The following is a 14,436-nucleotide window of genomic DNA, read 5'->3' on the forward strand; positions in this document are numbered from 1 at the left end:
CCCCTCTTTTTCTGTTTTTAATATTTGTGTTTGCAATTAACCATTTATCATGGTTTGATATTTTTTTACTTGGGTTTAATTTTTACCGCCTGCTTTATTAGGTTTCTTTTCTTTCAGGTTATTGTTATTATTTTTTTATCACACCATTTCTCCTGTCTGTTGGAAGTTTCTGAGTCTCTTGCTTTTTCTCTCTTAGTGGTTATCCTAACCTTTGCAGCAAGCGGTTGACCTCTAGCACCTTCACTCTGTTTTTGGACAAGAAAATTCTTAGAGTGTATTTTACTGTCCCCCTGACTTAAATCCTATTGCTGTGTATTCTCTTGTTTTAAACTCAAGGAGATGATTACCGTTTATACAGTCCATGTCCTTTTACCAACATGTTTCTCGTGTTGCTCTTGCTTGGCCCTGCACCCCAGAGCTTTTACCTCTGGGATGATGTTGTCTGAAGATACCCTTGTGTCTCCTCTGTGTAGGTCTGCTAGTGACTCAGCCTTGTGTTTGTTTTGTGATGTGTAAAAGTGATTTTGTTTTTTTAGAGTCATTCTTGAGTCTGTGGCTTGATGTCTTTACTCAGTTTTGGAAAATATTTGGCCTTATTAACATCTTCAAATTTGATTTCTGTCCGTTTCCTTCGTATTTTCCAGCTATTTTACTTAACATGCTTCATTCTGGATATTTTTCCTTGGATCTATCTTCCAGTGTAGCAAGTCTCTTGAATTTTTCCTAATCTGTTAAAACTATCTCTTAAATTCTTAATATTGATTTTTATATTTTTTCAGTTCTAGAATTCACATATAGTCTATAGTCTCCAGCTCTCCTCTCATTCTTAATTTTGTCTTTTATTCTTTGACCAGAGCAGCATATCTGTCTGGTACCTATAGCAGTTGGGGACCATGTGTAGGTCTGCTGACCTGGGACTGGGATATTTTTGCACATTTTCACTCATGTCATGTGTTATACCTGCATATTTTAATTTGTGTGCCAGTCACTGTATTTTACAGTTCTTTAGAAATTATTTGTAAGGCCTGGGATAGTGTCTTCTTCCAGAGGAGATCTTGGGTTTGCTTCTGCTGGGGGCCAGGGAAGCCCTAGCAAGTCGGGGGTCCTCTCACCCCAGTTTTGGTGACTCATCTCTTTGAAGCAGGGCTGCAGGTCCTGGAAGGCTGCTAACCTGAAGACAGGGTTCACGGTTCCCCAGCTTCCTCTGGTTGTGCCGCAGTTGGGCTGGCCCTGAAGACACAGGCTTTACTCAAAGTGAAAGTCTAGCCCTTCCATTCTCCATTCTGTGTCTGACTATATTTGTAGTTTTGTGCATCTGATAAGTGAAAAATGTTTGGTATAATTTGCATTTCCTTGATTAGTAGTGAGTGAGAGCTGTTCAATCTAACAAATTCAAATGATAATGTGAAACTTCGAAAAACAAAGGGGGTTTTGCAGCTGGTTCCTGGACTGTGGTGGGGTGCGGTCCTGGTGCTGACCTCTCCGTCCCCACAGGTGCAGCAGTACCGGGTGGCCATGACTGCGAAGGACTGCTCCATCATGATTGCGCTCTCCCCTTGCCTGCAGGATGCGAGGTGAGCTGCTTCTGCTGTCCCCTCACACCTAATCGTGCACCGCGGTTTGCTTAACTGCTTGCTCTCTATACGTTTGTGATTTTTTTTTTAAAGATTTTTTTTGAGAGCAAGCGACTATGAGAGAGGCCATGAGCCAGGGGGAGGGGGAGGAGAAGCAGACTCCCCACCAAGCAGGGAGACGACATGGGGGTGCGATCCTGAGACACTGAGATCATGACCTGAGCTGAAAGCAGATGCTTCACTGACTCAGCCACGCAGGCACCTCTATAAGCTTGTGATTCAGTTGGAAAGACATTTAGAGAGAATAACTTACAATGTCCTATTAGAGACTACTATGATTTTCTAAGAATATACTCCAAAGACTTAGCAGCAGTTTGGATCCTATGGTAGAAATTCCTCTCAAAGCCCCACGTGCCCACTGATGTGTGGAGGCCAGAGGAGCCTCCTTGGCCCTCACTTTGCCTATGGGGCAGCACGTCTGCCATCCGGCTTCCTGTTGGTAGGTCTCTTTGGATGTTAGTATTGTGTCTGGTCCCCTCCCCTTCCTTTTTTTTTAGGAATTCAGGATGAACCTGATAATCTTTTTTTGCTAATTAGATGGCGTCGTCAGCAGTGATCCTCGTGGTGCCAAACCCCACACAGTGTTTGTGGAATGTTCTACATTCTTCTGACATGTGTTCCTGGGTCAGGATGACCTTATCGTTGGCTGCCAGCCACCCCTTTTTGAACTAAACATTCCCAGGGCTGCTGTTCCCTGGCAGGCACAGAGCAGAGAGGAAACACATAGGGATGTTCAGAGGGTGTGGCACACACAGAGGCTGTTCTGTTTAGTTGAGGACCCCCGTGATCCCGTGAGGAAGTGCCTGCCGTGCACTGATGCGGTCACATGACAGGAGCATGCAGAGGTCACCCGCTGCCCTTCCTGAAACAGGCCTGCCCTCAGGAATGCACGGGGCTGGCCGGGGCCTGGCAGGCCCCACCAGCTGCTTGGCAGATGCTGTCGGGGCAGGGGTGGAATACAGGCCCCGGAGCCCCGTGGGGCAGCGTGGAAGAGTCCGGCGTTGGGAGTGGAGCCCTGGGCTCACGGGAGGTTGTGCTGGACACAGCGACATGTTGTGTAGCTTGAGCGCCGGTTGGGTCATGGCTGGGACCCCAGCGGCTGAGTCCGGATGCCCTCTCCCCACAAGGAGCACTTGGGAGCAGGCATGGAAAGTGAGAGCCTCGGCCTTGATTAGCTTCCTTAGAACAGGAGTGTGTTCATTTTCCCCTCCTCCCAGGCAGGAGCTTGGGAAATTCGTGGTATTTGGGATGCCTTCCAAATCTAGAAGAGTAGGAAGTGTGGGGAAACTAGGACTCCTGAGTATTTTTCTTGGGCTTATCTAAGCTTATGTATTTAACCAGTCGCCGGACGTGAGCCTCTGAGGGCTGAGTGAGATGGATACACAGCAGTTTTAGTACGGAGTTCAAAACTGGCCTCTCAGTGGTTGGTTTTAATACAAATAATTGTTCGTTTTTTGTCATAAGCACATGACTATTCTGATGTTTAGAAAACACAAAACTAAGCCTTAAAAACAAAACATCAAACACTGCAGATAAGATGTGAGACTAAGGCACGAAACCAGATCTCTCTCCCCAGAGGTGAGGAGCCTCAGGGAACAAATGGGCTTCTCAGCAGATGTGGGGAAAAGTGCGTGAAGGAAGTTTACTGCGGCGGGCTGGGGAAAGGCTGGGCCTGTGTGCTCCTGGTGGGCATCACAGGGCGTGAGCCCTGAGCAGGGTGGGGGTTTGGGGTCCGTGTGTCTTCAAGCTGCTCTTTCCTTTGCAGCTCCGATCAAAGGCCTGTGGTCCTTTCATCGAGATCCAGGTTTGCTTTCTCTGTGTCTGTGCTGGACCTTGACCTCAAGCCCTACGAGAGCATTCCTCACCAATACAAACTGGATGGCAAGATAGCCAACTTCTATTCAAAGACTGTACACGCCAAAGACACGGCCATGATGTCGCCCAGGTTCAAGGAGAGCGAGGACTGCACGTTAGTCCTCCATAAGGTCTAAGCGCTTCCTTCGGGGTCTCGGAGCCTCGAACACACAATGCGAGGGTTGGACGAGAGCGCTGTTCTGTTGTGCTGGGAGACCTCTGGCTGTGAACATGGTTGCTGTTTAGCCCTTGTGCAGGCGGGACTGCGTCTGGGGGACCGGGAATGGAAGGTCAGCAGACGCACCCTCCGGGATGAGGAGGTGGGGGCTCGTGCGCCGTGTCCCCACCCCTTCCTCCCCACCTGGGGCTCATGTTTAATCTCTGATGTCAAAGCCTTAAGACCCAAGGTTTGGCGCTCCTACCACCACATGCTAACGTAGAAAACTTGAATTGTCCCATACATCTTATAGTTTGGACTTGAAGGAAAACATGGATACTACTGGACCTGTCCCAGCCGAGTTACGTGGTCACTGTTTTCTGTGCGAGCCTCTGGTCAGCACAGATGTTGTGGGCGCTGTGCTGCCCACAGGCAGGTGGCTGGTGTGAACGTTGGTCCTGAGCTGTTGTGGACTCGGGGTCTCTGTGGAGGTGCCACGGCCACGGCTCTGCACAGGGTCATCGGGGAGTGGGACTCAGGTCACGGGCAGACACCACTCACATGAGCACTGAGTCTCTTTTTAGCTCAATGATTTTCTCTTTTACTTCAGTGGAGATGAGGTGTTCCTGCCCCAGTGTGGTCGCTGCTGCCCAGAGCGGGGGTCAAGGCGACTCCACGCCAGGCGCTCTGGGTGTGCAGGGAGCCCCGCCGGAGCCAGTGTGATGCATCCCTGCTCCCTCAAGATGAGTGACTTCTGGCTGGCACCAAGAGGGTTCTCGTTGGGGTCACCGTGGGTGTGCCCGGCTGCTATGAAAACTGTGGGGAATCTTGGCTTCGGTTTTTTATTCCATGGTAGGTTGTACAGATTATTTATATCATCGTTTTGAGGGACTAATGAAGGTTTATTGTAACATAAGATTATAATAGTGAAACCACGGGATTGTATGAAAATGCTACATGAAAAATAATATTTTGCTGATTGTAAATTTTTGTGGGGAATTTTGTGATAACTTGAGAATTATACTTGTTTGAATCAAACCAGCTCTCAGAATTTATTCAACGTTGTTCTAACATTTACATCTTCCACACTTGAAGGTTCAAAAAGGTGCCAATGACTTGTGGCTCCTCTGTGTGCACTGGGGGGCAGGCAGCTGGTGAGATGCCCCCACAAGGACATGGGAGGATGGAAGCATCTGTGTTGCTGGTGTGTGTGAGGTGGGCTTGCCTGGGGTGCTGCCCTGGGGTGTGGTGGGGGAAGGCCCTTCAATGCAGAGGCTTCGTATGAGGGGACAAGGCTGCATTACTGCATTTTTTAAGCTGATTACTCCACTTCTATGTGAAGACCACAAAGAAAGAGTGGGGGGCAGAGCAGGGTGGCAAGGTGGGTGGTGTGTCGCCCTGGTGTCTGGAATGTCTAAGGACTGTGGCCCCTGCGTGGCAAGGGGAGGGCCAACCCTCAGGACGCCTCCACCCTCAGACTTGGTGAGAGGGGACCAGCTGCTCCCCCAGATCCAAGGATGGACACTTCTGTACTTTCTGAAAAGTTAAGCTTTTCTTTTAATTTTTTTTTCGTAATCTATTACCAACGTGGGGCTCACCTCACGACCCCAAGATCAAGAGTTGCATGCACCCCCAACCAAGCCTGCCAGGCATATGATCCATGTCTGGCATTTTGTTTTCAAATAGTCATGTTTATTTTTCCACATCCCGTCAGCTTATATATCATGTGCCGAAACTGCACAGACACTGTGTCCTAAAGGCGTGGTTTTTCTCTGGAAGCCGGTAACTCTTTATGTGGAATGAAATCACACACCTGCGTGTTTGCCGGAAACTGGTTGTCTGCTGGGCACAGAGATGTTATCAGGCTTTCTAGAGCAGCTTCGATGCCCAGCACACCCAGCAGGGTTCTGAAGCGGAGGGGCGCAGTCTCCAGGACGTGGTGCTGGTCTAGCTCCAGGGCTGCAGGGAGAACATGTGGCTGAGACGCTCCGCCAAGGCTTCCCCCAACGCCTCCACCCCTTGACAACTGTCATGACTGTGAGCCAGGCATGGACCAGGCACGGACTTGCACGCCAGGGCTGGGAACTGTCCCTTCTCACCTCTACTTTCAATTACTGGTAAATGGATGTAAACTGTACACAGAGATTTCCAACTTTTGATTCTTGCCATGAAAACCAGATGCCAGAAGCAGGTGTCAGTTGGGCACATAAGTCCTCAGCACTTCCCCTGTGGGCCCCTACCTTGCTGTGGCACTTTGGGGAGAAGATCCAGCTTCGGAAAAACCTTCCCTTCTTCCTCCATGTGCATCCTCCAAACGACGACCAGCTCGAACCTGGAAGATGTGAAATCCATCCCTAAGTGCTGTTTGGAATCTGTGAAGTGTCAACAATGTGGCACTGTCACCCTCCCCGAGCAGGTGCCCCTGCATACATCTGCCCACCAACAAAGAGGGAACAGACCCCAAGACCCAGCAGAATGCTGTTCCGTCCATGATGTAGAGCAACAGGGATGTGTGCTGCTCTGAGAAGCAGCAGCGACAGGAAGTCGAGCTGCTACCCCCAGGCTCCTGCTGCCAGCACAGGGCCCATGGACTCAGGGGTCAGAACCCAAATGCCCAAGACCTGGAGGCGGCAGGAATACACTGCTAACGGAGCAGAAGCACCGAGGCCGAAGTGCACACAGCTACCCGAGCCCACAGGAGCTCGCTCTGGGGTGATGCTGACGGACGCAGGACGTCCAAGAAGCCCGCAGTTATGGAGCCATTTTAAGGTCTGAAAACAAAACGTGTAGGCTGTGCACATGCCTCAGGTGCGTGGGGGGCGGGGTCCCCACATGCACACACGGGCCCCAGGGGTCCTCTCTGCCTTTCCCGCAGCCAGCCAGTGAGGACAGAGCCTGGTCTGCAGAGGGCCTAGCACCACAGCTGCGGCTGCACTGCCCTCGCCCTCACAGTTCTGTTGTCTCCAGGTCACCTGACACTCGCATTCTACCACTTGGACCCCTCATCTGGGTGCTGGGGAGGCTGCCCTGTGGGGCGTCCACACTCACCCTGGCTGGCAGGCGCTCCGGACCCCCATGCAGCTGGACGCGGCCCCCTCTGGGAGGTGCACGACTTCCGGGTACTTGTCCTGGGGGAGATGAGGCAGGAATGGGGCACTCAAGCGGCGTCCATCCACGCGTGTTGCAGTGCCCTGGCTGAGGCCTGCTGCGGGACTGTCCTGGTCCCCACACCATGCAGGCTCCACGCCACACAAGCCCCACGGTGCAGACGGCACATCCTCATGAGGGACAAGGAGGCAGGATTTCCCTGGAGTAGTGCGTCTAGGGCCAGCTAGGGCTGGGCCAGGGCGTGTGACTGGATCTCTCCCAGGCATGTTCCCGTGCACCCACCCCTGGCTCCAAGGAGTGACACCTGGTCCCTTGTCTCTGTTCCGTCAGTTCCCGGATATCTGCAGGAGACCCTGAACAACACGGGACTCCCGCCTCCTTTCCATGCATCCGGACATACTGTCCACATGCTGGCACGCGGACCCTCCATAAACTCTGCTCTCAATTCCACTCCCTCGAGTTTGACATCTGTCGCACTGTCAGGGCCCCTCTGCTGGTCCCCACAGGTGACCCCATCCTCCGACCCGGCCGACCCATTCCAGATCCTTCCACATCTGCATGGCCCCCACATGCTCTTCCCCGCAGGTCAGCAGATTAGGGAACAGCATCCTCCCCAGGCCCCTCTATGGTCCTGCTCCTTGGAGACCTGGGTGACCTGCACCCCTCGTTCTCTGCAGCTTCAGCACTTGGCCTGACTAGCCCCTCACGCAGAAGCGCCCGGGCAGGCCCCTGCCACCATGACCTCCCACCCTGCCCATCTGAGCGGGGGGTGGGCGCCACAGTGACCTTGTGTCAGTCTCCCCCAGAAGTGTGCCCACCACTCTGCTAACGGGATCTCAACAGCTGTGCCAAGTCCGCTTCATGAGACCACATGCCATCCTAGAGTCTAAGGTTTTCTGAGAAGGAAAGAAAGTGGAATTTCATAGATTTCTAGGCTTGCGACTATAAGGCAGGCTCAGCTTTCCCCTCTGCCTAATATTCTAGAAAAGCCACAGGGGCATGGGGAGCTCTACTCTCCCAGAACCAGCACCTGAGCATGGCCTGTGGCAGAGGGCCCGTGGGCTCCCAGGCTGCATGGGGGACGTCTTCTTTCCCTCCGTCCACTGGGCGACCTGAGGTCAGATGTGAGCCTGCCCTCGCTCCCTGGATCCTCATGGGACAGAGTGGCCAGGCTGGTGGGGTGGATGGCAGAACCGAAGCTTCAGACTGCTAAGGACACACGTGCTGCGTGTGCAGAACGAGGTCTTGTGGGGACAAAGATGTGGCATAGCCTCTCCAGGAGCAGCCTGTGGAGCCAGAGCTCCCAGACCCACATGTGAAAGATGCCGACGGAGCAAGAACACGTCCAAACACCAGGCCATTCTGACCAAACCCTGGGCTCGGCCTGGTTTAAACTTACAGTTTCTAATTTCAGTAAAACTGCGTATGAGAAAATATATACCTACGTGTTTTAAGTGAAAGTGCTGGTTGATTTGTAGACCTCAAGCTCTTCTAAATTAGTAACAGCTGCAGGAGGGACACCCGGAGGATACTCAAGCACCGCAGGGCCGGGGCCCAGGGGCAAGGCCACCTCACCAGCAGGAGGCGGCAGTGTTCACTAAGCCTGCCTCCCTCCCTCTCGCTTATAAAATAAAAATAAAATAATCAGTAGAAATGCTGACACAAGGAGGAGGTCAGGCACTTGGTGTTTGTGCAGAGTGCATGGGGCTGCGTGCGGCCGGGGGCAAGCTCCCTCTCACCTACACACTGGCCTCTTACGCTTGCCTGGTGACCTCAGGCGCTTGGGGCAGAAGCACACATGTGAAGGAAGTGGCGTGGGACAGACCCCAGGCGGCCAGTGGTGCCCAGAGATGGGTCTCGTGAACCCTGGTACGCGGCTGCTGCAGCTCTGAGGCCAACGAGTGCACTTCAGCAGCGACTTCGGGCCACGTGTGTTACTGTGTGATGGGAGTTGTGCTTTCCTGGTGGTGAGAAGGCCAGGAAGAGGCTTTGCGATGTGGGTGCTCTGCACACGGGGCATCAGTCTTCATTCTAAGTGGGGATTCGACATGGGTATCTTTTCGGATGTTTGCCCCATGCCTGGGGGTCTGTGCCAGCCGGTGGCGGCTGCAGGGATGCTGGTTTGGGGTCAGACCCTTCCAAGCCCGAGACTTGCTGTGCAGTTGAAGTGGTGGCTGGTCCTAAGGGAACAGAGTCTTCAGGAGCAGACTGGAGAGGCCCAGCCTCATGCGCTGAGCCCAGAGGGGAAGGCGGGAAGGCGCAGGGCACCCTGCCTGCCTCCCCCTTACACATGAAGCTGAGATGCACCCGAGTGTCCACACACACGGAAGCCCCGAGCCGACACCTGCCGTGTGCCCCAGGCGCTGACCCGTGTGACCAGCCTCTCCTGTGCATGTTTTCAGGGCATGTGCCCACCGTGTGGGTGCCAGTGCCCTTCTTGCTGCCCGGTAACACCCCCTGTGGATGGCTGAGCTCTGGCTCCTGGAGATGATGCTGCTGTGGGTGCCGTGGGCACCTGTGTTCTACCTCGTAGTTATGCACTGGAGGGGTGGCCGCTGAGCCGTGTGGGGCTCCACCCCCTCGTTTGTAGGATTCTATGGGCAGCGCTGGACCGTCCTTATTGCTCATGTCCTTGCTGATGGGTTTAAACAGCGCCGCCCTCCTGGTGGGAGATCACCGTGGGTCTGCTGGTCGCTGGTTGTCAGGGATGGACATGATTGCTGAGCCTCCTCACATGGGCTCCCTGGTCATCCTCGCCTTCTCTGGGGAGATGTGTGTTCAGATCCTTTGCCTAATTTTCAAACTGGGCTATTTTTATTATTGATTATAATAGCTTTTTTTTTAAAGATTTTTTTTTTATTTATTCATGAGAGACACAAAGAGAAGGCAGAGACATAGGGAGAAGCAGGTGCCCCATGGGGAGCCCGACGTGGAACTCGATCCCAGAACTCTGGGATCACGCCCTGAGCCAAAGACAGATGCTCAACCACTGAGCCACCCAGGAGTCCCTATAGTAGCTTTTTATATAGTCTGGATACAAAGCACCTGTCAGACTGTGGATTTCTCCCATTGTGTGGACTGTCTTTTCATGTCCTTACTGGTGTCACCTGCATAAAGTTTTCAATGTTGACGAAGTCCAATTTATCTATTGTCTTCTTGTGCTTCTGGTGCCACAGCTAAGAAACCACTGCTGAGCCCAAGTCACAGAGATTGACACTTGTTTTTTTTCTAAGAGTTTTTATATTTTCAGCTTTTAAAATTATTTCTTTGCTCCATGTTTACCTCTCTGTAGCTGGTGAGAGGCAGGCCACAGGCCACGTTCATTCTCCAAACTGTGACTGTCCAGCTGTCTCCATATTAGTTGTGGAAAAGACTGTTCCTTCCCCATTTAATTGGTTCTGGTTATGTGTTAGTAACATCTTGTATTTGAAAATGGCTGGTCCAGAAATGTGTGAGGTTTCACCAAAGGACGAAACAGCCCAGACTTTCCAACAGATGGTGCTAGGATGACTGAATGTATTTATGTAGAAAAATGAGCCTCCATGCTTCTCTCATACACAAATGGATCACAGATCTGAATGTAAGAGTGAAAACCATAAAACTTATGAAAAATTTAAAAATCCTTATAGTTCTGGGGGATCCCTGGGTGGCTCAGCGGTTTAGCGCCTGCCTTTGGCCCAGGGCGCGATCCCGGAGTCCCGGGATAGAGTCCCGCATCAGGCTCCCGGCATGGAGCCTGCTTCTCCCTCCTCATGTGTCTCTGCCTCTCTCTCCTCTCTCCATAACTATCATGAATTTAAAAAAAAAAAAAAAAATCCTTGTAGTTCTGGGTTAAAGATTTCTCAGATACAAAACCAGGATCCGTAAAAGAAAAATAAATTGGTAACTGATATATTAGCTTCATTAGAATTAGAAATTATCAAAAAAAAAAAAAAAAAAAGAAATTATCAGCCTCGGGCTACGCGGAAAGGCCACTAAAAACTCATTAACAAGACAACCCAAAGCATGTAATGGTGGAAGGATTTAAAGATACCTCACCGAAGAAGAGATGTGGCAGGATAATGGAGGTATTGGTGCTCACTGGGGAAACGCAAATGACATCCAGCGAGATAGCCACCCTGGTGGGTGCGTGGTGCTAACAAGAGAAAGACTAAAATACCAAGTTTAGGGAAAGATGTGTGGTAAGCTCAGCATCAACCGTTGCTGGTGGGAACCGTGGGTCTGGTGGCTTAAGGGTTAGATACCTAGCACGTACCGCATGATCAGCCTGAGTATTCTCCTGAGAGAACCCAAGACGTGCCCAGAGAACTGTATGCAACTGTTCACTCATCAGGGCCCCAACCCAGAAACGAGGCCGGTCCCCACCGCAGGTGTGCAGACCACCCGGGCCATCTGCACAGGGACGTCCAGCAGCGTCACCCACACAGGAGCATGGACACGAGCCTGCAGGGGGAACAGAGGTCCTGGGGAGTGGGGTATGGGCTACAAAGGCATCTGTCAGGACTCAGCAAGCCAGCGAAGCGAGTGCATATTATCCTATGAGAACAAGACTGTTTCCACAGGAAGTTCCTCCAGTGTTGGGGCTGGGGCAGCTATACCCTCTCAGCTCAGGGCGCTCTCCCTGAGGGCCTGCTTGGCACCGTGCTGGGTGCAGGGACCCTGTGGTGAGGGCCAAGCAAGTGGCCCTGGGGTTCAGGCCCGAATGAGGGGAGGTGGGGGCACCCAGAGCCAGTGGGCTTGGGCCAGCACAGACTCCCTGAAAGATGTGCCAGGGCTGCTGTGTGGTGGGTGGGCAGGCAGGCCTGGGGACTTGTGCCGGCTCTGGTCAGGGAGGACAGCCCCACGGGCCCAAGGAAGGAGAGAGACAGAATGAGGCCTCCCCAGGAGCAGGGAGGGGGTGCCAGGGCAACTGTGCCCACGGATGGGCCCACCGGCATGCCCTCCTGGGGAAGGAGCTTGGGGGGACCGGCCAGGGGGATGCACAATGAGACCCTGACAAGCATGGGATCCCTGGGCCCCCTTCCTTCGGGGGATCCCCGGCACCAGCTCACCTACGGTCTCCCCACTCCTGACGGCACCAGGTGCCTTTGCCCGGAAAGAAGGCTCAGGCAGGAGAGTGCATATGTTCCCATCATAGGATGACGCTGAGCATTCTCTGGGTGACATGCTGGCCACGGGATCCGTTCTCTTGGCCGGGGTGAGGGGGTGTCTCAGATGGTGGCGGCTTGCTCAGAGGACAGAGGGCCACTGGGGCAGTTCTGGGGAGGAGACCCATCACAGCACCAGCGCCTGGGACAATGGCCCAGGCCCCTGCACCCAGGCCCCAGTGTACAGCGGGTATGCCGAGCCTGCGCCCCAAGCTCCATGGCAGGAGGCCTCCTCTCACATGTTCCCGTTACGGACATGGGAAGACCAGCAGACTAGACTCTGTCGTGCAAGAAAACAGCCAGGAGGGGAGTCCATGCTGCCCAGCTTTCCTGGCTGTGCTCCTAGAAACATCCCTGCTGTCTGTGCCGGGGATCTGGGGTGAGCCCCCAGCCCCCATGGGTCCCTGCCCACCCTCAGATGCAGGCTCCCAGCCCCACACCCAGGAACCGCCCCAGAAACCAACTGGGAAATGCTGAGCAGCTCTGGCCAACTGCTGGCCGGGCACAGGGAACATGTGTTAGTAACACCACCAGCTGACCTGCTCCCAGCCCCCGGCGTCTGCAGGTGGTGTCTGGCCCCAGCCCATCCAGAGCTGCCCTCCCCCATCCTCTGTCTTGCTCTGGGGCTCTTGGCAGGGACCGGGAATCCCAGGGACCCAGCCCGTCAGAAGTGAGGACATGGGGGTTTTCCGACAGAAAGTCCCCGTGAAGGGTCCCTGGCTGTCAGGAAGGGCTGCACATCCATGTCAAGCCTGTAGCAGCCAGTTCCCACACTGTTTACATTTGTAAATGGGGAAAAAAAATCAAAAGCAGATTTGGTGCTTTTGGTGAAAATGATACAAAATTCAAACCCATGTGGCCATGATGAGGTCCCGGAGGCGCAGGTGCACCCTCTGTCTGGTGGGTGCACACCTCCCCCCCCCCCCCCCCCCGCCCCGACACTGAGTTGGGAGGGAACTGTGCCACAATCACCTGTGTGACGCCATCTCCTCTTGGGAAGCGACCCTGGGGACGACTGTTGAACCCAGTGACCGGGGAGCATCTGTGCCACAGGGGCCTCAGCACCTCTGTTCCTGAGGGCCCAGGATGCCACCTGCTCCGCTTTCTTCCTTTTGACTCACTGTCCCCAAGCCCCCCCTCATCCCCAGGCCTCCAGCAGAGGTGCGAGCCCTGTCTGTGCTGCTGTGTCGGTTGCAGGACAGTCTTGAGACCTTCACAGGGCAGCCTTCTAGCCTAAATTCCTGGGTCCCATAACCATGTTTCTTTCTATTTCCCTATAGTTTCTGCTACATTTTTTGTATTTCATTTTACTTGTATTAAGCTAAAAAAAATTTCTCAAAAACCCCTCAGTTGCACATTTACAGTTGCCTGTTTCAGTTTTATTTATCCTGGGTCTGACCTTGCATCCGCAGGGCTTCTGCCCAGACAACAGCGTGTTGTGCACGGCCCAGCCCAGGGGCGTTGTAGAGCCCGTTCAGTCCGTGAGGTGGAGAGTGCTGTTCTCCTGTCAACAGCCCAACGGCCCCCCAGAAAGTCCAGATGCACAGTGTCCCCTGCACAATCCCCTGGTTCTGAGAGCAGCTCCCAGGGGCGGGGGCCCAGCGCACCGGGGACACGCCATCCGTATCACCCACCCCCTGTCCATCCAGCTCAGGGTGAGGAGGGCCCGTCTGTCCCACAGGCCTCCAAACCTGTCCATGCCCCCTCTCCACAGCAAGCAGCACTTTTAGGAAACCAAGCCGTTGCCAGCATGAGAGGTGACAGCATGAGGTGTGGCCACAAGCACCTCATCCGGGAAACATCAATGGGAGGAGGAGCAGAAGGCTACGGGATGCATAGGGAGAACCATCTACAAACACTGTTCTCCCCCATTTGAGAAACCAGCTGGGGAGCGTGTGGTGGTCCGTGCGCAGCAATGCGTTGGGGTGTGAGGCCAGAGCCCTCGCCCGGCTGGCGTGGACGGAGCCCCTGCGAGCGCGCGGCCCCTCCTCGAGCAGTCATCACAAAGGCGAGCCACACTAGTTTCTTTTAAAATCATCAGAAATGGTCATTAAGAAGCTGAATACACACGTGTAAATGGAAACATGCTAGAAACTAATCTTTAGAGGTAATTTCACAAGTTTCCCTTCGTGTAAGTGTGAATATGCAATCGTGCTTGCAAAAGAACAACATGCACGTGGATAACGGAAGTAACAATCTAAATATTCACAGGTGATTTCATCATCACTAAGGTGTGAACTCTCGTTATCTCATAAATGTCACAGGAACATTGCCCAAAACATCGATACTGGCTTGATAGTTACGAGGGTCTCATTTAATTTTTTTCCTCACTTTGACTTTTTAAGGTCTTAAGTTTATCTGACAAAAATACAAATCTCACACACAAACGGCCACACACAATTCACCTTTACCCGAGGGCCTCATGTCCCCAATGTGCATGCACCACGCGGGCCTCACGCCGGCCTCACACCTGCCGCGCGCCGCAACCAGCAGAGCGCACATTCCAATGAGCCTGACAGGCATTCAGGAGGAAATC

General features: G+C 53.3%; 2 protein-coding genes across 4 annotated transcripts in view; one reads left to right on the forward strand and one right to left on the reverse strand.

Annotated features, from left to right (window-relative positions):
* The window catches only part of IPPK (inositol-pentakisphosphate 2-kinase), a 40,768-nt gene extending 36,085 nt beyond the window's left edge, over positions 1-4,683 (forward strand). The window contains exons 12-13 of the mRNA XM_038527407.1: positions 1,495-1,574; positions 3,400-4,683. Of these exons, the coding sequence (XP_038383335.1) occupies positions 1,495-1,574; positions 3,400-3,625 (306 nt within the window). The 3' untranslated portion in view covers positions 3,626-4,683. The remainder of the gene's footprint in view (positions 1-1,494; positions 1,575-3,399) is intronic.
* A 492-nt stretch (positions 4,684-5,175) lies between these two features.
* The window catches only part of CENPP (centromere protein P), a 218,820-nt gene continuing 209,559 nt past the window's right edge, over positions 5,176-14,436 (reverse strand). For all 3 annotated transcript variants that reach the window (XM_038527411.1, XM_038527412.1, XM_038527413.1), the window contains 3 exons: positions 6,694-6,773; positions 5,886-5,977; positions 5,176-5,604 (listed from right to left, as the gene is read on the reverse strand). In XM_038527411.1, the coding sequence (XP_038383339.1) occupies positions 5,399-5,604; positions 5,886-5,977; positions 6,694-6,773 (378 nt within the window). In that variant the 3' untranslated portion in view covers positions 5,176-5,398. The remainder of the gene's footprint in view (positions 5,605-5,885; positions 5,978-6,693; positions 6,774-14,436) is intronic.

This window comes from Canis lupus, chromosome 1 (assembly GCF_011100685.1).
Source record: "Canis lupus familiaris isolate Mischka breed German Shepherd chromosome 1, alternate assembly UU_Cfam_GSD_1.0, whole genome shotgun sequence".
NCBI lineage: Eukaryota > Metazoa > Chordata > Mammalia > Carnivora > Canidae > Canis > Canis lupus.